Genomic DNA, 25,218 nt, shown 5'->3' on the forward strand with positions numbered 1-25,218 from the left:
GCGACGCACTTACACACTCAGACACACGCTCGTCCGCACTTCTCGAGTGTTGGCGGTACAGTTGTTGCGTTGAGCAGATCGCTGGACTGCTGTGCTTTTTTTCTTCCACCAGTTTTTTTAAAAAAAGGTTCTCTGCGTACGTTTACACGTTTCTAGCTCCGCGCAGGAGTTTTGTTTTTATCGCCAATGCGCGACCTTAACTGAAGGTGCATCGCTTACAAAAAAAACCTTGGCCCCAAGAACTGTCACGTCCTTCTTCAACTGTCGGTGATGTCACCCCAGAGGGGGGAAGGTGTACTGTTGTCTCCCAGTCTGCTGCTGCGTCCTGTGCCTCTGCATGGGCGTTAAACCCAACCACACGGCCTCTGAGACCAGCCTGATCCAGGTTTGCCTTCAGCCTCAGAACACACACTAGCGCATTCACACTTCTTTATTCAGAGTATATCTGCCACATTGCGTGTTTTGGGAACTGCCGATTGTTGAAGTCCGCTCAGAAATAACGTCCATGCTGTTGAAATTGAGGATTGATAGCATGTCTCGCTGCCGTAGTTTTATGCTACTTTCATGACGAGCAGCATCTACCTCTATCGTTCCTCACTGGATTGCTCAGAGGTAACGTTCAGTTACTGACCCATCGTTACTAGCAAGTCACCCGATTATCCCGCTTCAGTTGTTTGATGTGGTACGTCACCACAAATAAATTGTCTCCCCACAGTTAAATTAGCTTTACAACTTTGCGCTGCCATCTTGTTGCCATTGTGTCCATCTTATTTCACGTTCCCTCCCAAAATGTTTCCATTGGAAATGGTGGGCCTGATTTTTAGATTTTGCCCCTTTTAATTGACTGTTACCAGGCTCATTAACTCGGCATGTGAATTGCCATTCTGCTCCACGATTTTTCACTTGACAGGATGACGACTCTTGGGTGCCTTCTCTAGCATTCACCTGACACTATAGGCTCTGTGAACTTAGGCCGCTGTACAGTTACAGCATGTGCTCAGAAAGGTCGAATCAGACACGTAGCAACCTCATAAGGGCTATTGTCCTTGCCAAGTTTAAAATCAACTATTTGTTCTGGGTTTTACTTGGACAGGCGTGTGGCTCAGATATTGTGTGAGATTAAGTTCTGTGTATGTCTGTGTCCTGCATCGACATGCCTTGAAGTTAATGACACTGTTTCTAAAGAAGGCAGTTTCACCTCAGCAATCACACAATCTCATTGCACATGTACATAGCTTGGCAGCGCTCATTTGTGGAAAGGAAAGCTTGGTATTAGAGAACTTGTTTGTGATGTATATTTTCGCAAGAGAGATGGCTTTTGATGCTTTGCCTTAAGGACATTGGTGACTATAGATGTTTTGGCAGGACAAGCTGTGTAAGATGACACTAATTAGTTTGGGCTTGGTTTGGTTCTGAAAGTTTTTCCAACTCTGGCTTGGTTTCATTAACATTCTCCTGTTGTTTCATTTTCTGAAATCAAATTTATGGTTTTTAATTTAGGCAGAAAAAAAGTAAATGGCTGTGTCTAATTCCTTAGCTGGCACTGCCACTTCTAGAGCTGTTCTTGGTCTATACATTCCAACTGAATGCCTTGACAGAGACATTTATTTTTAGTATGTTCTATGTAGAGACTTCGATGCATGGGAAACTACTCTGGCATTACCTGTTTCTTATGTAACTGGGCCTTGGGCAAACAAACTAATTAAAAGCCTTACATTACAGGATCTTTTGTAAAATCTGAAAATAGATGTGTCGGCTGAGTGAGACAATCTGTAGACTTTAGCATAGGCTTTGTAAGCACACTCAGACCTTTACAGATGACCGTGTCCTTGTCTACTCACCTGCATATCCCTGATGATATTTATTCTTTAGTTGTACCATGAGAATTTATTGTAAATGTGTGTGTGTGTGTGTATACACAGACGTGTACGTGTACGTGTACGTGCACGTGCATATGTGTGTAAGTGATATAGGTCATCTGTTTCTACACATGTTTGGTAAACGTTGATTTTTGCTTCAGATGATGTCTGTGTATTCTTGTATGTGTGTTTTCATGCCGAAGGTTGTTCATGAAAATCTAAATGCCAGGGAATTGCATGATATGATAATTTACTCATTGTTAATTTGTGTGTTCTTTTCTTTTTATAATTTTTGAGCAGTCAGTCTTCCATAGGAGCCATACGTCTTCCCCTTGGCTCAGAGCCTTATGTTCAGCTCTGGTGTAGAGACTGCTTTGCAATATTAATGACTGCAGTGATGGACTCCCCTCGGGATCTGGGAAATGGAAGACCTCATTTCTGATCGCGTATAAAAATATCAGGACTGAGGAAAATTCATGGTGTTGTTTCACAGACTACAAACTATATATAATGTATACTGATTCTGAGTTTTTACTGCACGTGCAAGTAACACCATTGGTTTTGATGAAGATGACAACATCTGGAGTTTTAAAATTCCCTGTTCATAGAACACAAAGGTTTTTTTTTTTTTAGCTCTTTATTGCATCCTTGTATTTGGATTTTAAACGCAGCAAAATGGTGCAAGAAAACAATGTTCAGAAGTCTGTTTTGTAAATATTGCAGCACTTAATGAGGAAACTGATTACTAACTATTTTTATTTTACCATCTTGAGTTTAAAAGCCTGTAAACTCACTTCCCAGTTGCATGACTGCCATTGACGTTCAGGCCATAAGCACAAAATATAAATGTTACAAAGATGTGTATGTATTGAGCTGCTTTTAAAAAAATCTTTTCATTATTAATTGTTGATGTTTGAGGTGGCCCCTCTTAAAGGCTTTTGTGAACAAGCACAACATTTAGCCTGCATTGCCTGCAATGCTCTTGTATAAATGAATCTTGTTTTTCTATCGTCATTGAAACTGCCCTTAAAGTGTACGAGAGACACGTTACTTGTCCTTTTGGTAAATATGTACTCAAAGACTGAAATGCTTGATACTTTTGTATATGTGTGTTAAAAGTGTATACAGTGTAAAAAAAAAAAATCTTAAGGCAATTGCAACAAACAGCCACAATCCACTATACCTCTTCTAGCTACCTCTGTTTCATGACAAAGGAAAAAAAAGAAATAAATAGTCATGCATTGCTTCAGTACTTTTACTGCTTTAATTTGAAAAAGGAGTAATATTTTAACATCATTTCTTTAAAAATGATTGGTGGAATTTATAATTGTGCAGTTTTTAATAGGAATGGGCGGAAAATTGTTCTCAGTAGCACTTGTATTGTGCCAATTATTTTATTTGTGTTCCTTAAAGCAGTCTGGTTTATAGGATTTAAACGGTTAAGACAGACTCTGAAATATCGGCTGAGTGTGAGGTTCTGTATATGGTGGTATTTGGGGTGTTGGGTACAAATTGATAGAAAGATTTACTGCACTCACCACCGTTTCCTGTATAATGCACATTAACTTTTTGCGGTTTAATATTTTTGTACTGCTTACGTTTTTTTTGCAAGAGCTTGGGGAGTTTCTGGCTGCAAAGTTGATCCTTCAGCGGCTCTCTCTTTTTACACAGCCACTTGTGTATGCTTAAGAAAAGCAATACAAATCATAACTTGTATTTATAAGGAAAAAAAACCCTTTGGAGGAACAATGTAGTGGAATTGGTACCATTAGTACTCTGACAGTGGAATGAAGTCAGTTGAAATTCACTATGGTAGGTGGGTAGGCTTTAATGGAGGCCAAACCATTTGAATTGTACAGGTATTGATGGAAACCCTAACTACTAAATGGGATCCCATAAGGACTGAGATTTGAGCTGTTAAGGAAGTGAGTGAGTCAGAAGGAAAGGTTATGAGCAGTTTCCAAAGTAGTTGCAAACCTTGTGTTTTATTTATGTGACCGTTGTTGGGCAAAGAAATGTAAAACTTTATGCTTTTAAAAAAAAAATCTTAATACAATATTTGCATGAATGCAGTGTGTTTTTGTTGTATCCAACCCAAGTAATGATGAGTTGTTAACATTTTATAACAGATAATCTGGTTTGAATTCAACCTTAGTTCTTCTTTTTATTTTTATTTCCTTCTCCTCCTCAATACTGGTTGTATTGATTAAAATAATGATAATATTTCACATTTGGCTATCAGCAATCCCATGCTTCTTCGTTTATCTCACCTGTGTATGCCTTTCTGCCCTCTAAGCAATGCTGGTTCACTATTAACAAAGTAAAATATTCAAATGTGGCATGCCTGGGACATAATGAAATGTCAGCTCCGTTGTGATTAAAATGTGTTTATATGTGACCAAATAATTTATGTAGTCTCTGTTACAACATGTCAAAACAATTTAGATGCTGGTCATTCTTGGTTTTTTTTTCTTCTGATATATCTCCTGCATTTTCAGTTTGTTATTAAAATGCCTTTGACGATGGACATTTAGCCTGATGACATTAAAATACCTATATAACAACAGTATTGCTTTTTAGTTTTCTTTCGGCATTCATAACTCCCATCTCATATCTCTGGCTATTTGTGCTATTAAAGGGTTGTATGATAACGGTGTGCTTGCGTAGAAACTTTTCAGGCCTGTTTCACAGGCACAGATTAAGCTTCACCCTGGACTAAATTGAGTTTTATATGGAGAAACTTTAATTTAGTCAAGAATTAGGCTTATGTGTGTGAAACCAGCCCTTCATATTTTACTTTCATTTCCCACATATTTTGTGTTACAACTAGTCCTGCATTGCATTAATCAAGTGAAAATGGAGTCCCCAGTGAATCAGTCTGTTGATGTAGTCTCTGTACATCTCATCAATCCAATAACATTTGCTATTTCCAGCATGGCTTTCACCCAACTATACCTGTTATCATTTTAATTTCATCTAATATTGGAGAACGTGTATGAAGCTTTACTGTAGAAATGGGACCCTTTTATTAAAATAGTTTGTGCACAAAGTTTTTAACGGGTGTCCTGGAGGACTGCAGTGTCTGCAGGCATTTCTGCTTTCCATTCAATCAGCAGCCAACTAATGCTTTGAGAACAAGATGTGTGGTCTATTTAGCCAAGCAAAGACACTGCTGAAACACACCAAAAGCCAGCAGACAATGTGGCCTTCCAGGGCTGCACCCTCCTTTTAAAATATAGTCACAACCACTTGTGAGTGGTTTTATCTTTTCTATATTGCCATTTGACACCATTGACCAATAACACATTCCTACTTCAAGACTGTTTTTCCACTGTAACCCAACAGTAACTCACTACATGCACACAGGCAATTCCTCAATTACATGTTTTTTTAAAATATAGATTCTGATCATGACATTACATTAATAGCATTTGGCAGACGCCCTTATCCAGAGCGATGTACAGTTGATTAGCTGGAGACAATCCTCCCCTGGAGCAATGCAGGGTTAAGGGCCTTGCTCAAGGGCCCAACGGCTGTGTGGATCTTATTGTGGCTACACCGGGATCGAACCACCAACCTTGTGGGTCCCGTCATGTACCTTAACCACTACGCTACAGACCACCCTGTACTCCTGAATTTATCCATGGATCAGCAATACAAACTGTTCTAAGGCCCCCATTATTTAAAAGAGACATTAGTGCCATATAAAATATACATAGTCTTCTAGAACATGGACATCTGAAATGGCCAGGGCTCATTAAATACAGGAGAGCGTGCTATGAGAGACTGTCTCGGCAATTTTGTTTGGGATAGGTTTGCAGTTTTAATACATCACCACTAGTGGGCACAATATGGCAGGTTTAGTCGCCGACAAGAAAGTAACTGAAAGTCGTCAAGGACCCATCCAATGTCGCAAAACCCTTTCAGCAGCGATGAAAAAGCTGCTTCACCGACGAGACGTATGCTCCATACTGTTCGTTAAAAGCGCCACTCTTTCATTGAAGTAACCTATGACGTTTCATAGCCGGAACTCTTCATATTGTTATATTATGCGTAAAACCGGAACTTAGTCTACACCAGGAGGACTACATAGAATGTATTCTCTTAAGTGGTGAGCGGTGTGCGAGGCTCTGGGGATTTTCGGAAAACAGATCAGTCGAGAGAGAGAGAGAGAAATCTGCCTGGATAAACAACAGCAGACGCCGCGATGAGGCAGGAATGGGGACTTCACCACGGGCCCAAATGACAAACGGACAGGAATTTCTGCTTTAGCCATTTGAAAAACAGATGAAGACTCACTTCTGAGAATAATTATTAAGCTGTTTAGTTCGCGACAGAAAAGGAAAAATACGACATAATCATTTTTACAAGGTTAGCGAGCAAGCCAGCCAACTCGCTGCCGTCTGCGACTCTTCCTCCATCCACTGTTAGGTTTTGCTAGCTCTAGCTAGCAAGCTAGCATCGGGCCTTTGGTTTTGTGTTGTCAGTTTCACAACCCGGCTGTTGACGTTGTAGCTAGTATCACTTAGCGCCCCCCTTTTCAGTTAATTCGCCTACTTGGTCTGCTAACAAAGGATTTTAATTGAAAACGGAGGAACATAAGAATACTGTCGTGTCAGGTCTTGCTTTTCGGGTAAGTTAGTCCACTTTTCATGTTTAAAATATTAGCTGGCTAGCTAGTAGCGAGCAGACTGCCTTGCTAGCTAGCTCTCTGGCTTTTGTTGATGTGAATAGTTAACGTTAGCTCAATAGGCTAACGTTAGCTAGCTGATTGTGAAGCTAACGTTCTGCTTCTAATTGGGCTCGTTTCAAATGGTTTCTCATCCAGCCCATGGCTTGGTCTGTCTTAATGTTAACGTGGAAGCAGACAGAAGGAATTAGTACAAGGTACTTCAACAAACCGGCGAGTTTGTTAGCTAGCTAACTAGCTAGTATGTAAATGGTATAAAGAACAAAACCAGTCTTGACTCTATTATCTACCTAGGCAGTTAGCTAAATGTACCTACAACACTCTTAGCTAGTTATTTAATGTTAGCAATAACGTTAGTTACTGATTAACTATGTTAGCTAGCTAGATATTAAAGATAACTTCCTTCTTTCTCTTCTTTCATGTAAGTTAAGATGACTAGCTACCACTAATGGATTAACCAAAGGTGTGGCTACCCATAGCTATGCAATTTTAGCGTTCAATGACACTTTTCCTTAAGTTAGGACATTTCTGATACTAGGCAACTAGGCTAGCTAAATATGATGCCCCATAAACTACCTTGCTGGTCTATTTCTGTTTCCTTGCTAGATATGACGACCATGAGCTAGCGAGTGTTATTACTTTTGTATATATTCGTTGTTAGCTAGCTAAATGCGTAATATGGATGGTACAATGTACAAAAAAGTGTTATTTTGGTATTTCCCCCCCCCCCCGCTGGTTAACTGGTAACGATCAGCTTTAGAGGTAAAATAAGGAAATAAAAATCAAAACAAAAACCAACTTGTCCCCTGTTAACCAACTAACCAGCACCTGGCTAGCTAACGTTATTCTGTTTGTTTCAGATTCAGAACTCAGGGTTGGTCTGTGTGGAAAAGATGCTCTTATAATATACACACGTAGGTTTGCTGGCAAACTAGATTGGTTTGCACTTTGGTGACTAAGGGTAGCGACGAGGACTTGTGTTGGTTCTGTTTCGAAAGAGGACTGTGTGTCTAAATGGCTACCTAATAGGGTTCCTTGTTTGAAAACTGAGGTTACTTATTTAATGTGAGCTAGATTAAATGATCGATTTTGTGTTTCTTTGCAAACCAGCTCGTAGACTTGGTAGATTCATGATCTAACTCAACTGGGTCAGCAGTTGCTACTGTTGCAGCTGGAAAAACATATAAAGTGCAGTCCCTAAGTATCCATGTAGGAATTATTGCATCCGTTATTATCCGTAGTCCTCCCAATTTAAGGGACCATAAGTAATTGGACAGCTGGATTCTCGGCTGTTTCGTATTTGTCAGGTGTATTCAGTCGCTAGCTTAGTACAGGTGTAAGAGCTTTGAGTATCTAGTATTGATTCTATGCTTTTGGTTGAATTTGGAGTCTGTTATTGGGGGTTGTCAACGTCAAGACCAGAGTTATTCCAATGAAAGTAAGAGAAGCCATAATACAAATAAAACGTATGCAAAAGAACAGAAATTGTACTTCTGTCCAAATACTTACGGACTGGACTGTAGAAGTAGTGCCATTCACATCTGGTTTTACCTTGCTGGGTGGTTAAGTTTTCTTGACATGTCATTTGCTTTGACACCTGAAAATAGTTTTCCCTCTGTGCATTGTAAATTACGTCTGGAATGAAATGTGTGTGGTGACTGTGTCTTTCCCTGTCTGTAATGACTGGACATCACAGGTACTAGATGAATGGGCAACTATGACTATGATCCTTTATCTTCCAGGGAACACGTTTAGCTCACTGGGGACATTTTAGGTTTTGCCGTCAGAAGGCTTGTATCGCAGACAAGCACACGTCTTCAAACTGACTGTCTTCACCCTACTGCATACCTATTAAGAAATCACATTTTACCACCCCCATCGAAGTCAAAGAGGATTATTTGGTTAAACACACATTAGCTTTCCTCTGGGCAACTGTGAAATGACTGAAAGTACACCATCATTTGTTGGAAGCTGAAAGAGCAGAAATGTCACTTGGTTCACTAGAAGACTAGCAGCCTGAAATAGAACCTGTTCTGAATTCATACACATTCCTGGTAACTATGACAACATTCGAAACCTAGAGGACTGCCATATTGCGAAATGGTGTCGCACTGCAAGAGAGTGATGTTGGCATCAATAGGAAGAATTTAATTGTTTCAGGTTTTTTTTTTTTTTTCCCCTCAGCAGTGCTTTTTTATGGGGATATCCATGTGCACTTCCGCTGATTAAATCAAAATGTGAATTTCTCATATTACTTAACATTCGTGGTGTCATGCATGAGTGTTTTGCCGGTTGAACGGGGCATTGCTCTTTTGTGCAGTCTCTGGTATTTCTGTCTCTTTCATCGCATTGCATTGCTGCGATGCCGATCTGCTGTTCCCCACCGAGGCCTCTGTCACTTGATGTGTGGCTGCTCTGTGCCGCTGTGGCCCAACGCTGGGATTAGGGGACACAGAGCAGCTTGGGTTGCGGCTGGAGCTCCCCGATGGGACCTCTACCTCTGCACCTTAGGGGGATGGGGCTCTCAATCCTCCCCACTGCCTGAAGCCCAACACCCCCCCTACACACACACTCACACTTACACACACACACACACACACACACACCGTGCTGCCTCACCTGCACTACCTTCTGTCTGTGTGGCTGAGTCAGCCCTGTTACAAGAGAGCTGTGAGCTAGGCTATATGCTAAGCCAGCTGTGCTACAAACAAGGAAGCGGTCCTTTATTGAGGGGGTAGGTAGAAAATGAACCCAACAAATGTATACATTTACTACCTGCAGGTAATGATAGTACATGCACCCAGAACATAATATATGTAATGCCATGCTTTATACGATGGTGCTCCTAAAAGTTAGACACATTCCTCCTGATTATGTGGTTGGAGAGAAGTCCAGTCTCGTACATGGGAATTCAGGCTCTGGGTCACTTGTCATTGTCTTTGCACTTTCAAAATCATAGATTCTTGTGCAGGTACATCTCCACGGCAGTCAAGCAAGTAGGTGTTAATTGATGTTTCCTCTGTTTTAAACCGTTCCATTCTTTTGTCTTTAGAGATGATGTGCACAACAGCCTCAAACTCCCACAATGCATTGCAGTCTTTGTCTGTGATGTCTGAGCTGCTTGATGGGAATTGTATTACAAACACAAAATGTTTGATTTAAAGCTGAAACAAATCAACCTATATTAATTATCTACGGTTCCAAAATGAACATATTTAATTTAAGCTTTTAATGGAGCATGCTGAAAAATGTCAAGCTTTAGGGCCCCATGCCAGTCAAAGGATGTTTTAAACCATTAGAATTGAAGGTTCAGTTGCTGGAGTGGTCTGTCTTTGTAATTCTGCAAAGTCTCACTCCTCCAGAAATGAAGTAAGAAGCTGTTTCCAGACAGAGATGTTTTAAAAATCTTTGAATATGCCCTGTCTTGAGTGAATGGCTACCATGACATCTTTATCTTATGAGAGCAATTAAATACTCATCAGTCTGTGTGGAGGAATATTGCTTCTTTTTTTTGGGTGGGGGAGGGTGGGAGTGGGGTTCTCAGTAGTGTGCAGAATCTGTTGTGGGGCTGCAGATTGGGGGGGATGACTCCCCCATGCTGATCTCAGGCCCAGGGAGCCGGGAGAGGGGGGGTGGTTGGGTGTCTGCGAAGCCCCGCCCCGTCTCAGGCAGGCCACAGCCAGTGGGGGGGAGGGTCTGGGGGCGGGGCCCCGCCCCAGGCCCTATGTTTGCAGTCTGTGGCATTCCAGTGCGAGCTTAGCATTCAGCTGGGCTGGTTTTTTCCTGCCTCTGGTATGCTGCCGTTTACATGGGCTGCATACATTAGCAACACTAATGAAAGGGCTGAGGCTGGCGTGCGTGCTGACCAATGAACACGACTGCAGCCTCTGATGTTATTTAGAGAGATGTATATGAGAATGAGTCCTGTTCTCTGCATATGAAGGCCCCTGGTGTTGTGTTATATGAGTAGGCAGTCTCCTACTGCGTGTCAGTGTAGCAGCCCAGGCTGTATTGCAGCGTTTCGATAATATGAGGCAGCGAGGGTTATTTCCTCTGATACCAGGTGGGAGCGGGAGCCCATGTTTCTTTTTCTGTGTTTTTGTAGAGGCTTGGGAAGGGTGGGTGTGCACATCGGGCAGTTTTAGTTTGAAGCACGTCGGTTTGTGGTTCCCGAGGTGCGCTGCACTTTAAAAGAGAGAATCGGGTTCGTCTGTCGCATCAAGCCTGCCTGTCTCAGCTTGGTGATGGGGAATTTTAAAGATAAAAACGTAATTGTCGTAATCATCCAGAATTGTTCATCAAAGATGAACGTGCATGTTGCTTTGGTCATCAGAAAGAGCACTTATTTTCTGTGCTGTGAATTTGAAGAATCAGTTTCAGCTCAACCTACAGCTCACCATGGGCGAGAATGCCGGCCTCTCCCATCTCCCGGGCTGAGGTTCTGCAAGGCCCACGTCCCAAAATCTCACACACCCCGCTCACACAGCTGTGTGTACATTCAACACCACTCCAGCGCACCGGAGAAGTAGGCTAATGAGTGCAGCTGATGGCCTATAAACAGATGGCCACTTTCATAATTCATAAGACGGGAGATGCAGGGGCTTGAGGTGACTCTGCTGAAGCGTGAGAGATTCTCTCTCCCTCCATTTAGGGAGGACTGTCTGAAAGGGGGGGGAAGGGAGGAGTGGTATTGCCATTTGGGAGTGTTTTAGTAAGGAGGGGAGAAGGAGGGCCTAATTCTGTAGCACAGCAAGTGAGGGGGAACAGTCAGGAGAAGAGTGAGAGATGGAGGATGGAGGGAATCAGGGAGGGTGCTGAGAGGAGAAATGAATGCAGGGGGTTTTCATCTTCTCCTCACTGGGTGCACCCATAGCCAATAGCGTTTCTAATCTGCCTCGTCCCCTGAGCGTATGAGGTCTGTGTTGTTGTCCTTGGCTGAACACTGTAGTTCTGATTCTGTGCTGTTTGGAATGTCCTTGTGCTGTTCTCTGTGGTTCCAATTCAGGAATAGCTCTGTTCAACATTCATACAACATTTAGAGTGAGTTACCGTGTGTAACAGTGTCACTGTGCACATGTCCATTCTGTTTTATCACTCATTCCACTATTACTGGTATTATTAAGGGCTGCCTGCCCTTGCAATAACACAAAAGATGTTTGATTAATATCAAAGTTAAGCAGGGCATTTTCAGACTCCTCATGACGCACAGCTCTGTGAAAGGTTAGGAGCGTGAGTAATGTTGGTGCTAATAGGATGACCCGCTGTTCACTGGACACAGGGCAGTGTTTTTTGTCCTCCACGACTCACTCTGAGCAAACTTTTCTTGGCGTTTCCCATCGCGGTTGTATTACTGGAAGTGGGGAGGCTTGCTGGATGAATGGCGTTTCTGCCAGTAAGTACAATCATCTGCCATTGTTTCTTTTTCCATAGCAGCACTGAGAAGCTGAGGGACAGAGTGACGTTTGCGGTGGCGTAAAGGCTGCATTCGCTGCCTCGGCTCCTCTCCTGGACTATTGGGCCCTATAGCAGCTCCTCCTGGCTCTCAGGGTGTCCTGCTTTTGTTGTGCTGGACCTTCCAGGCTTGATGCTGGGGTCATTTCATGGATTACGACCCTGCTTTGTAGATGGTTCTGAGTGGATTGTGAGTGTTGCTGGCTGTAAGTGTTAAAGGCTGTTTTTGCTGGAGAAGCCATGGTACCGGATGCGCTGTTGAAACGTTCACGCACGTTATTATAATAAAGATGTTTTAGTTCCCCTACTCTCGCAGCCAGGACTGAGTGAGACCCTCTTAAATACCCGCTGAGCTCTCTGTTTCAATCCGCTTCTCATCCCCCTCTCCCCCTCTCACCCTCTCCCTCAGACGGACGGCGGGTTGTGGGGCCGATGGACCCCTAGGAGCCAGGACAGCCGTCCCGAGTGCAGCTTCGCGGAGGGGCAGCCAGGATGAAGAGCGAGGTGCCCTCTAACGCCCCGCACAGACACGAGCACCTGAAGGGGGCGCTGGCCAGCCCAGAGCCCATGGAAGCCGCCAAGAGCTTTGCGGCCGGCGTGGACGTGATGGGGAAGGTGGGCAGCGAGTTCGTGCCCCTCTGCGCCGAGCCCCGCCACCGGCCCCTGAGGGAGCCGGGCCCCGGGGCCCGCAGGGACGCGGACAGGGGCCACCCCGGGCGCAAGAAGCGCAAGAGCCAGCAGGCGGGGCCCTCGGCGCGAGCGCTGAAAGAGGGCCGGGTCAGCGGGGGGCCCCTGGCCCCCTCGCGCCACAGGGCCGGGCTCCTGGAGGAGCCCAGCGAGGAGGAGCAGCGGCTGGACTCCTCGCTCAGCGACTGCGTCTCCTCGCCCTCCTCCAGCCTGCACTTCGGAGACTCGGACACGCTCAGCTCCGAGGACGGGGGCGGGGCGGCGGCGGGGGCGGAGCTCCAGCGCAGGGCGGGGTCCACGGGGGACGGGGGCGGGGCCGGGGCGGGGCCGCGGCCGGTTCTGGCCCGGACTCCGGTGGGCCGGGTGCACAGGTGGGCGCGGCCGGAGGCGGAGGCGGTGCTGCTGAAGCGGCCCTGCCTGGCGGGCCGCCGGCCCCTGCACAGGAAGCGCTCGGTGAAGGCGGTGGCGGGGGCGGGGGCCGCGGGGGCCCCGGGCGTGCAGCGGACTCAGAAACAGAAGGAGCGGCTGCAGCTGCAGCGCAGGAAGCGCGAGGTCATCGCCCGCAGGAAGTACGCCCTCCTCCACAGCACCAGCAGCTCCAGCGAGGAGCTGAGCACCGACTCCTCCTCCCCGTCCTCCAGCGAGGGAGACGACGAGCTGTACGTGGACATCAGCAGCAGCAGCAGCCAGCCCGGCAGCGCCGCTGTGAGCACAGGTACGTTCAACTCTCACTGTGCCCTCTCTCACTGTGCCCTCACTGTACCCTCTCTCTGCCCTCTCTCTCTCTCTGTGCCCTCTCTCTGCCCTCTCTCTCTCACTGTGCCCTCTCTCTGCCCTCTCTCTCTCACTGTGCCCTCTCTCACTGTGCCCTCACTGTGCCCTCACTGTGCCCTCTCTCTGCCCTCTCTCTCTCACTGTGCCCTCTCTCTCTCTCACTGTGCCCTCTCTCTCTCTCACTGTGCCCTCTCTCTCTCACTGTGCCCTCTCTCTCCCACTGTGCCCTCTCTCTCACTGTGCCCTCTCTCTCTCTCACTGTGCCCTCTCTCTCTCTCACTGTGCCCTCTCTCTCTCTCACTGTGCCCTCTCTCTCTCACTGTGCCCTCTCTCTCCCACTGTGCCCTCTCTCTCACTGTGCCCTCTCTCTGCCCTCTCTCTCTCACTGTGCCCTCTCTCTCCCACTGTGCCCTCTCTCTCACTGTGCCCTCTCTCTCTCTCCCACTGTGCCCTCTCTCTCACTGTGCCCTCTCTCTGCCCTCTCTCTCTCACTGTGCCCTCTCTCTGCCCTCTCTCTCTCACTGTGCCCTCTTTCTCTCTCACTGTGCCCTCTCTCTCTCTCACTGTGCCCTCTCTCTCATTCTCTCACTGTGCCCTCTCTCTGCCCTCTCTCTCTCTCACTGTGCTCTCACTGTGCCCTCTCTCTCTCTCACTGTGCCCTCTCTCTCTCTCTCACTGTGCCCTCTCTCTCATTCTCTCACTGTGCCCTCTCTCTCTCTCTCTCTCTCTCTCTCTCTCACTATGCCCCCTCTCTCTCTCTCTCTCTCTCTCTCTCTCACACACACTGTGCCCTCTCTCTCTCTCTCTCTCTCTCTCTCTCTCTCTCTCACTGTACCCTCTCTCTCTCTCTCTCTCACTGTGCCCTCTCTCTCTCTCTCTCACTGTGCCCTCTCTCTCTCTCTCACTGTGCCCTCTCTCTCACTGTGCCCTCTCTCTGCCCTCTCTCTCTCACTGTGCCCTCTCTCTCTCTCACTGTGCCCTCTCTCTGCCCTCTCTCTCTCACTGTGCTCTCACTGTGCCCTCTCTCTCTCTCAATGTGCCCTCTCTCTCTCTCTCACTGTGCCCTCTCTCTCTCTCACTGTGCCCTCTCTCTCTCACTGTGCCCTCTCTCTCTCTCTCTCTCTCTCTCTCTCTCTCTCTCTCACTGTGCCCTCTCTCTCTCTCTCTCTCTCTCTCTCTCACTGTGCCCTCTCTCTCTCTCTCTCTCTCTCTCTCTCTCTCTCTCTCTCTCTCTCTCACTGTGCCCTCTCTCTCTCTCTCTCTCTCTCTCTCTCTCTCTCACACACACACTGTGCTCTCTCTCTCTCTCTCTCTCTCTCACTCTCTCTCACTGTACCCTCTCTCTCTCTCACTGTGCCCTCTCTCTCTCTCACTGTGCCCTCTCTCTCTCTCTCTCTCTCACTGTGCCCTCTCTCTCTCACTGTGCTCTCCCTCTCTCTCACTGTGCCCCCTCTCTCTCTGTGCCCTCTCACTGTGCTCAGACACAGTTTAAATACTCATGTGTCCCAGTGTGACTGGGCACTTTCTGCATCCTCACTGTGCTCAGACACATGCAGGTTAACTCTGCACTGTAACCATGTGTGGCTCAGCCCATTGGCTCAGCATTGTGCTCCCACAGTCCCACAGTCACTGCAACACAAACAAACACTGAAACCAAGGCAAGGAGTTCTACTGCAGGGTGCACCATCATTTTGAGCACTGGCCCATTGCTAAATGAAGGAGTTGGGTAGCACATTCACATATAAGCTAAGCAGCTCTTGTGTGTGAGTTATTTTCTGGGGTTGGGGAGCTGTACTTCCTGAATTGAGGCTGGGTCTGATATTTATTGAGGTGTGGCTGAAGGGGTTTCTTTAGTCCTGGGGTCTCAAACTCCAGCCCAAGACTGTTGCAATTTCTGCTAGTTTTTGTGATTTCCTTTCAATCAGCAGTCAATTTAAGCCTTCAACCATTTAAACAAGGCATGCTGGCTTTTTAGCCATTCAGTGACTTAAATTCAGTGCTTCAGTGCAGGAACACACAAAAAACCAGCAGACAGCAGCCCCCTTGGATTTGAGTTTGAGATCCGTGTTTAAGACCAATGCAACCGTTAATCTACAACCACCAGCTTAGTTTTGGTTCATAAGTGGGATACTTAAGCACTCAGGCAAGAGAAACAAGATTAACTCTCCTTACACATGAAAGAAAAATACCAGAGAGATAGAGATCTTCACTGCGGGAAGCACTTTACTTTGAAAGTCAGTTGGCTAAGAATGGTGTTTTTGCTCATAACAGAGAGCAAAGAATTAACACCTGTAAGAGAAATGGGAAATCAAGGATTACGCCATTAGGAGAAGCAGGAAGTCGAGGCTTTTTATTGCAAGAGAAACAGGAAGTGAGGGATTTTGTCTGAATGACGAACGGGAAGTGAAGGATTAAAACAGCGTATTAGACATTAGATGACTTGCACCTTTCGTGCCTTTTGTTTTCCTTGTGGTTTTGTGTCGTCCTGTTAGTGTTTTGTTTTGCAACTGTCAGTGTTGCCAATGGGATGGGCATCTTCTCCCCTTTTTCTGAGATGTTTTTCAGGGCTAAATGAGAAGTGAACCTTTATTACTTGCATCATGTATTCACAGTATATTCATGCCATATTTTTCATGTTAACTGCGTTTTAAGTGTGCATTAAGCAGTTACAACTGGCAACTGACATTCTCAGTGTCTCCAGGAGAGCCGCTGTGTTCGGTGTGTTTTGTGAATATTGAAGTCCCCTTAGAAGGAGAACTGGAGGGATTTTGCTCTCGTTTCCCCAAGTCACATTTAGTCTTGCGCCACTTGAGGCTTTTGTTGAATTTAATTTAGGTAGAGTGTCTCTGCAAATCACTCTCTTTCTCACCCTAGCACGCACAAACTTGTGTGCCTGATTGTGAGATGAGTGTCATCACATAATAGTTTGTTGTGCTAATCAGAGCTGCTGCTTGCTGAATATTGCATGTACCAGACATAATTCATCCCATCCAGCCATCCATTATCTGAACCCGCTTATCCTGAACAGGGTCGCAAGGGGGCTGGAGCCAATCCCAGCATACATTGGGCGAAAGGCAGGAATACACCCTGGACAGGTCGCCAGTCCATCACAGGGTGACATAATTCATATGAAGCTTTATTATAATTAATGGGCGAATGAAGAAGGAAAATTATGAACTTCACGTGTCCTGAGCCAGGTTGACACTGATTTGATAAGTTCTCCAAATGTCTTGGCATGTGCTTCGTAAATGAAGCAAAGTTAATGACTTCTGGTGAATATCTATGATCTTACATCAGTGAGGGTCTAATTAAACGCAGTGATTCTAGCGGACTCATTCACTGGCTAATAATGTAATGCTTTTCAGAATCTGTGAGATTGCAGGTCACCGGTCAGAAGGTTCCCTGTTCAGATTCTTTAGAGCTGGTGTCTGGAGTCAGGACCACAGGAGCACCACTGGTGCCTTTCCTCCCAGCTCCGAGTCTGTTTTTGAACACAAATTTCCATAACTTCAGGAAATGCAGGGTGATTTTTAAAGAAGCGATTGTTGATCGGCCTCAGTGACCTCACGGTGTTTAGCTCCCCTGCTTGCTTCAGGTGTGCTGAGTCACATGACCCACACAGTTCCACTTGTGGCAGTGAAACGACAGGCTTCCCTTCCTGTATCACACGAGCATTGTTCTGTCCGTGGCTGCAGTCTCAGCCCTGTAACACTTCTCACTCAGGTAGCCTGTATTAATGGAGGGTGTTTTTCCACACAGACATGCAGGGCATTAAAAGCTCCACTCCCTTCATTTTCCCCCTCAACCTAAGTACGGTAATCTTGTTATTCACTGGGGGAACATTCTAGAAATTGACGGCAATGTGAATATCCGCCAGCGCAATGAATGTGCTAATGAATGCCTTTCGTCCGGCTTCATTGTAAGTATGATCCAGTAATGTACTTAATGAATACATGAAAAAGGCCAGGCTGCTTGTGTACAGAGCAGTGCTATTCTTGCCAAGCCCTGCTTAGTGTTCTCTATTGAATGCTAAAATGGAGAACCCATGAAAGAACTGGGGGGTTATCACACAGTGCTCAGGGCTCTGTATTCCACTGTGTTCAGTGGGATTGGTTCAAAGCTTGTGGCAAAAGCAATGAAGAGGGATTTTGTTTGGGGAACTCTGCTTTGTACTGAGGGGTGAGTCTTCATTCTCCCTCTCCCTCCACATGAGGCAGCTCACCTGCTGTGAGGAAAAACACTGCTTTCAGTGGCCGGCCCAGTGAGCTAAGTCCCCGCTGTGATTATTGGGGATCTCGCAACAGTAGGAGAAAAATAAAGACTAGGAGGAAGATTTGAAATTGTGTTATAAATAGTCTGCTAAAGTAAGTGCATGGACCTCTGCCTCCTGAACCCTGTTGGTGTCTGTTGTTCGGCTGCCAGCAAACACCCTGTGGCACACAGTCAGTCACTATAACCGTGTGTGTGTGTGTGTGTTTGTTTGTTTTCCCCTTTGTGCAGGTGCCCTGGATGAAGACGTGGTGGTGATCGAGGCCACGCCCGCTCCCTCCCTCCCAGCCAATGAGGAGATCAACGTCACCTCCACCGACAGTGAGGTGGAGATCGTCACCGTGGGCGACGCCTTCAGGTCAGCCCCGCACCGTCCCGAATATTCAGAACATTTAGGGCTGCAGTCCAGGAGGATCCTCTCCTGTTTGGCTGCTTCGGTTGAGAAATGACTGCCTTAACTCAAGCAACATTACTGATCTGAGACTGCTAGACATTTAGAGAGAGCTGGAAGAAATTCTGGACAGTAGTTTGTCTGAAATGGTAATAACTTCGACAAGAACTGCTGAGGTTTGTGCGCTGCAGAAGCAAGTTCTCCCAGATCCCCATTCCCCCTCAGCTGCTGGTTGACATTCGCTCTTGTTGAGCGTTGCTTGGATGAAGCCAGATGTTTACCGATTGTAGCGGTGGTGTCCTGCCTGCTTCTCAGACTGGCCCGTTTCGGTGTGCCCTGGCTCTGGAATCGGGGCCTTGTCGGTGTGGCTGGGATCAGCTGCTGTGGCGTGGTACCTGGGCGCAGGCTCTCTGAATCCTGCCCTGCTTTTCCTCCAGTTCAGGTGAGGGTACCCTGTGTGCCCCTCGGCCTTCTGGGAAAGCGGCGGTCCACTGGGTGCCAGTGTCGCCCAGCTTGTGTTCCTCAGAGCCTGGAGAAACTGGCGGGTTGCACATTAGCGCTAAAGCGCATTAGCATTCTGCAGCTGTTTACAGTTGTCACTTTAGCTGTTTATTTTGAGAGAAAGCTCTGCATGTTCCAGGCCCAAGACAGGCTTCTTCACAAATCTTCCATGAAAAATTGCCATTTTGTGCCTCCTTGTTTTACAAATTGTTTCTAAATGTCATTTATACCCATTTTGTCAATGGGTGCATTTAATAAAGAGCAGGCAGAGCATTATAGTCATTCAGTTTCTGCTAAGTGATGGTGAACTTGTCATGTAAATAACTAGTCTTTCCTAAAATTAAGTCAGCAACACCAACTCTAACCCGAGTGGATGTGCTTCTCTGTGGCTTTGTTTGTGCTTATTGAGGACGTCTTGCGTCAAGCGCGCCAGCTGTTCGCAGCTTTAGTGTGAAGCTGCTGGGTGTTGTGTTTTTTCCCTGCCTGTGTGGTGCGCTCTCAGGCCAGCGTGGGTCTGTGAGGATGGGTCTCTGGAGCGTGGCGCGTCTGATCTGAGCGTGACGGGTGTGTCAGAGCGGCGCTGAGCTCCTCCCCCGCCCCGACCGCTCCGCCCGTCACCGCTTCCTGTGTGACGAGAGACGCTGCTGTGCTGTGTTGCCTGTGATCCTTCAGTCACTCTCATCCTACTTTACCTTTTCATTTTAACTCTCCCCTCCTCTCTCCCACACCCCTGCTCCCACACCCCTCCTCTCTCCCACACCCCTCCTCTCTCCCACACCCACCTCTCCCACACCTTCCTCTCTCCCACACCCCTCCTCTCCCACACCCTCCTCTCTCCCACACCCTCCTCTCTCCCACACCTTCCTCTCTCCCACACCCACCTCTCTCCCACACCCACCTCTCTCCCACACCCACCTCTCTCCCACACCCACCTCTCTCCCACACCCACCTCTCTCCCACACCCTCCTCTCTCCCACACCCACCTCTCCCACCCCCTCCTCTCTCCCACACCCCTCCTCTCTCCCACACCCACTCCCTCCTCTCTCCCACTCTTTCCCCACTTTGGCTTTAATCGTTATTGAGGTGCCTTGGCACGTGCGTCTCAATCATTTCCGCCGGCTTGACTCCATTACAGCGCTGCAGTGGAGGGGCTGGCCAGCCCGTGCCAGCGCTCACTCTGCCAGCCCCGGGTTAATGGCTCTGCGCTGGCTGACGCATCGCCCGTCGCTCACAGCACTCCTCCTTTAGTGCAGGGAGGTGCCCTGGCCGCTCCACAGGTGTGCCTCGGTCCTCTCCTACGCACACCCTGCTGCACCTGCTTTTCTTGGGGTTCTCTGGACTGTAATTGGTGACATCTGCTGTTTTTATTTATTATTTTTGTTCTTTGTTGAGACCTGGTGCTGTAGCCCAAAGCTACTGATTCTTGCAATAGAAACGTGAGTGGCTGTTTCACTTTAGAATTTTGTCGTCGTTCCCGATGATTCGGTGTTTAGGGCAGTGTCCCTGACCCAAAGCCCCATCACATCCGTACCCCACAGAGTTTGGGACACAAGGTTGGATAAGGAGTGTCCTTTTCCCAAAGCCTCATTGTACCCCACTGGTTTTCGGGCACATGAGTGTCCTACACTGTGGCCAGTTTACACTGACTCCCCAAATTGTGCCTCAGCTCAGAGGCTGGCAGACGGAGAAGCTTCCAGAAACATCTGTGGTGTTTACAGTCAGTGCTGTTTTCACAGGGCAGTGGGGAGGGATATCAGGGAGTACGCGTGGCTCACTACTTCTACCCTGCATGTTTCTGTGCTGTTGCATGATTAACTGTGTTTCCAAAAACAAACCCGTTCCATAGTCTAAATGATTTATTTGAACAATTACTTCTGAGGTTAGAGTGACTGATTTTGGCTCTCTGCCATTTTGCTCCATATCACACGCGTCTGTGACTTACTCTGACGTGGGCGGCCCTGGTGTTCACATTCGCTTGTTTGGCTACACAGACCGGTGTAATGGACTGTATGGCCTGGTTGCTGGAAGGATATCTCTGGACATCTAATGGGTAAATGGTATGGATGTTCCTGGTGGGGGGGGGGGGGGGGGCTTCTGATTGTACTAAATGTACTTCTGATTCAAAAAACGAATGAATTTAAATAAGGAATAAAGGTGTTCTCGCGTAGCTTTTTGAATGGATAGGCCATAGTCACTGCGGCTTGGTTGGGTGGTGACCTTGGAAAACAGTTGCCTGGTGTTTAGGTTTGTGCTGCAGGCTCAGATGTAAACATGGAGTGATGAGGCTCTGTAGGGGGGGGGGGGGGGGGGGGTGTAGTGAAGGTGGACACTTCAGGGGGAGTCGCTTGGCTGTGCCTGACAAGCCCAGGTGAATTATGGGTAATGTATTTCTGGATTGATATCGGTAACTAATATGCCCAACCTTGTCCATCTCTCAGTGTATCTCTCGCTTTCTCTTTCTTTCTCTCTCTCTCTCTCTCTCTGACTCCATTCCAATTTCAGTCTATTCACACCCCATCCACCAGTGGAAATACAGGCGCCGCTTAAAGGAATGCATTGGCCTCAAAATGACGTGTAGAGTGGCAGTGAGTTTTAATTAAAAATTTAAATTAGTTTACATTTTTTATGATTTAATTCAATTTTTATAATGTGGACCTGCTGCCGACAGGATTGCTCATTACTTGTCCGCTCTGGAAGAAGCCACAGGGAAGCGCAGATTAGCAGCGCAGGAACACAGCGATTGTAAAACCCAGCACTCCGGTAGGTGCACTGTGCAGATCAAAGTACGTATGGTTTCCTCTGCCAGAGCACTAACCTCGCCAAGGTCAAAATGTATTAATAGTGGAACCAGTTCAGGTAGGCAGCCGAGCAAGGTCGGGCTGCTCCCGTTAAATGAAACATCGGGAGGAAAATGGGAAAGTGTCTGAAAAGAACAGCATAAAGAAGGGAAGGGTGTTTGTGGAGGGTGGCAGAGGGACGCGTCTTATTGGTGGGCAGTTCTTGTAATTGAGGGGAGTGCCTTGTGGTCCAGCACAGAGGACTGTGGTTTCCCCAGCGCCCACCTCTCAGAGGTGACCCTACTCACAGGAGACCGTGACCTGGGCACCCCTGACCGTAGCCTGGCCAAGACTGGGGATGGTGAGGGGCAGAGGTCACCAGGATGAGCTGTGGAGGTTTTTCCACTGAAAGAGCCTTTGTTTGCGGTTTTAGAGAGATTCAAAAAAGAGAAGGAGAAGGAGAGAAGGGAGAGGAGGAGGAGGAGGAGGAGGAGGAGGAGGTGAGTGAGATATGGAGATGTAGCATTTGTTATACATGCTTTTATTTGGGCTATACTTTGAAGTACTCACAGAAAACCCACATTAAATCTCTTGAGTTTAATGTAACAAGCCACTGGAGTTTTGTGGGTTGGGGGTTCTGCGTATGAACCTGGCTGCAGAACCGGCCTCTCAGCCAAAACCGCTCGCACACCCCTCGTAAAGGGAGGCGCAGCGATGAACTACGCTCCCGTTCGCCCGCCGTGTTTGGGAACATTTCCCAAGCAGCCGTTTAATCGCGTCTCCCCCAATTTCACTCCCGATATTAACGTTTTCAGAGGAAGCGCGAGCTAATATTCGCGCACAGCGCGCGCACTGTGTTTGGAATCAATCTCCCCCTTGTTCCCTCGGTGGTTAAAAGGCTCATTGGCTTCGCTCCTGTCCGTGATGAAGTACGGCGGCGTGCAGCGTCTCCGCAGGCCGGTGGAGTGTGCTCCCTCGCTGCCTCTCCCCCCTCTCCCCCCGCGTCACGCTTTGCCTGCAGGATTTCATGGGAACTGCTAGCCAGGCCCGCCAGGGGCCGTCCCGCGGCCGCCCGTCCCGGGCCTGGATTCACTTCAGTTGAGGCCTGTCCACGGTGCTTCACGGGCCCCTGGCGGCGGTGCTTCACGGGCCCCCGGCGGCGGTGCTTCACGGGCCCCTGGCGGCCGTCTGAGGAGCGTCAGGAGCCGGTCGATGGCCGCCGGGTTCAGCGCCTCTTTACTGCGGCGCGGGGCCCCGGTGGGCTCTTCAAAGGCCCCTGTCTGAGTGCAGGCGGAGGAGGGGTCATTAAGTGGCCACACGTGGAGCGGAGCGGTCCGAACGCGGTCAGAGAGCGGTCCAAACGCGTGCTCACCGCTGCTCGGGTTTCTGTGCTGGGGAATAGCTGGAAAGTAGGTCCGTTTTTAATTTTTTAATTTTTTTAATTTTTTAATTTTATTTTTTTTTACTTTTGTTTTTTTTAACTTTCTGTCAGGTAATAACTGGGGTTACAGGGATAACTGCCTTTCGTGTGCAGTTGTTGCGTAACTGCCCTTCCAGAAATAATTAGCTGACCGGAACCCTCCTAAAGTTATGTGCCCCCCCCACATATCTCTCCACTGTGGTCATCACTGGCATGGTCAGGGTTTCATTCCACACTGGGGTGTGTGTCACTCGTCCATGATCCAGTGCTGTAGGGCAGTTGAAATTGTACTTACCTCTAGGGTCTTTCAGCGAACTTATCCCTGGTTATGGGTATGCACTTTGTTGTATGTCGCTCTGGATAAGAGCGTCTGCCAAATGCCAATAATGTAATGTAATGTAATGTAGCCAGCTTTAGCTCTGCCCGAGAACCTACCAGCTATGCGTTTAAAAGTAAACACATATTGCACATATTGCGATGTTCTTTAAGCGGATGTCCAGTGATGCAGAACTTGATAGAATCAAGTCAATGTTTCTACTTTTATCGGACTGTAGTTTAGTCAATGATGAAGTGCAGTATGTCATTGTGTATGTGTGAGTGCTGCTATTGGCAATGTATGAAAGCTATGTAAATTCCGAATAATACATTGACAACCTGTGCATTAATTTGCAGTAATGACGTGGAGATGTCTTGGGTAATGAATGAATATGTCCAAGTGGACCTCTCTTCTCTGACTGCTGTCCTATGCTGTGTGTGGAGACTCTGTTTAGCGTGGGAGGTTGCGGCTGGCTGCATTGTGTAACCCCTGTGTGCGGTGTCCGTAAACAAAAGGCCTGGCCACCCCCGCGGTTTGCAGCCCTGATCCAGCCTGAGGAGCCTCTCCCGGGATCAGGAATGCTCTCCGCCGTCCGTGCGCAGGTACCGCTCGACTGACAGGCCCGGCAGCCAATCGGCTCTGAGCGCGGCGTGCCACGCATTCGGTGCCGTTTGCTAGCTCTGCCCTCCTGTGAGAAGGGCTCTTTCGCAAATGGCCTAATCCCCAGCATAATGTCAAATATCTGCCTCCGGGTAATGAGGGGCCCCCGGTCTCCCAGCGCACCATCTCTGCTGTGGGGAAGTCTGCCGATAAACCAATTAAGCAGGTGTCTCCACGGCGAGGCAGGGCCCGGAGGAGGGGGGGCGGGGGTTACTGGCAGAAATGTATCCCCTCCCCCCCCCGGCCCTCCCTCATCATTCTCTCCCCTCCTCTCAATTTGCTACCTGTTCACCTTTTTTCCCACACCTCCAGTCGATCCCTCTGCACTAATATTTTTCTGGTGCCTGGAGATTTGAAAAAGGCTTGGCGGCAGCTGACAGGACTAACCGACCCCCACCTCCCCCAGCTGCTAAGACAGCAGTTAGAGCGGGCAGCCAGGACACGGTTTGGACCTGAGTTTATGAGGTGTGTCCGCTGCCCCTCTCATTGTGACCTCCCAACCAGGCCACAATATGATTCGTCCCCAATGGGTGTGCTTTCTGACCAACCCCTTGGGATGTCTTTACTACACAAGCCTGTGTGACCGAGAGCTGTGGAATCATTACATCATGAAGCTATGGAGGGGTTTGTTGTGAGTTGGCTCATACTATGCCTTCAGAGGTATACAAGTTTTTAAATGGTGGATATACTTGTACTGTATAGTTTTTACAGTGTTAGAATTCATGCAGACACACACACACACACACACACGCACACACACACACACACACTCTCAGACAGACGCACACACACACACACACACTCTCAGACACACTCTCAGACAGACGCACACACACACACACACACTCTCAGACACACACACACACACACTCTCAGACACACACTCTCAGACACACACACACACACACACACACACACACACAGGCAGGTGTCTCGTAGGAGTTCCCTCTCGGCTGTCTCCTCCCCAGCCTCGCTGGCTGTTAATGATTTTGTTATGATGTGTTAATGATGCGATCTGTAGCTCAGGGGTTACTGCTCGGTGCGGTGGGGCTGGATTCCCCCGGCTCATTCCTCCGTTATGGTGGGGTCGCCGCGCCCCCTGCTCTGTGCTCGCCGTAGCGCCAGGAGAACAGGAGGGACTGTGCGAGCCTCTGCGCGCCGTACGGAGAGGGAGAGAGGGCTTCGCCATGGTCAGGAGCGCGTGCGTCGCTGTCAGGTCTGTGTCTCTGCTCTGTTAGCGTGGGCCTCTTCTGCGGCAGTGCAGCCGAAGGCGGGGGGTGGAACACAAGGCTCTTTCATTACCCAGCCACAAGTGTTACTGCGTGTGTGTACCGCTGTGCTAGGAATTCTGTATGTGCGTTTGTGTGTGCGTTTGCGCGCGCGGGTGTGTGCGTGCGTGCGAGAGTAGTTCAGTGAGTGTGTT

General features: G+C 47.9%; 1 protein-coding gene and 1 pseudogene across 3 annotated transcripts in view; both read left to right on the forward strand.

The window, feature by feature from the left end:
• The window catches only part of LOC133111930 (ubiquitin carboxyl-terminal hydrolase MINDY-2-like), a 31,270-nt pseudogene extending 18,826 nt beyond the window's left edge, over positions 1–12,444 (forward strand).
• rnf111 (ring finger protein 111) overlaps positions 5,796–25,218 on the forward strand; it is a 38,350-nt gene continuing 18,927 nt past the window's right edge. For 2 of the 3 annotated variants that reach the window (XM_061222557.1, XM_061222559.1), the window contains exons 1-3: positions 5,796–6,492; positions 12,410–13,402; positions 17,962–18,088. In XM_061222557.1, the coding sequence (XP_061078541.1) occupies positions 12,493–13,402; positions 17,962–18,088 (1,037 nt within the window). In that variant the 5' untranslated portion in view covers positions 5,796–6,492; positions 12,410–12,492. The remainder of the gene's footprint in view (positions 6,493–12,409; positions 13,403–17,961; positions 18,089–25,218) is intronic. The other variant, XM_061222558.1, reaches the window with a different exon arrangement.

Source organism: Conger conger, chromosome 15 (genome assembly GCF_963514075.1).
Source record: "Conger conger chromosome 15, fConCon1.1, whole genome shotgun sequence".
Taxonomy (NCBI): domain Eukaryota; kingdom Metazoa; phylum Chordata; class Actinopteri; order Anguilliformes; family Congridae; genus Conger; species Conger conger.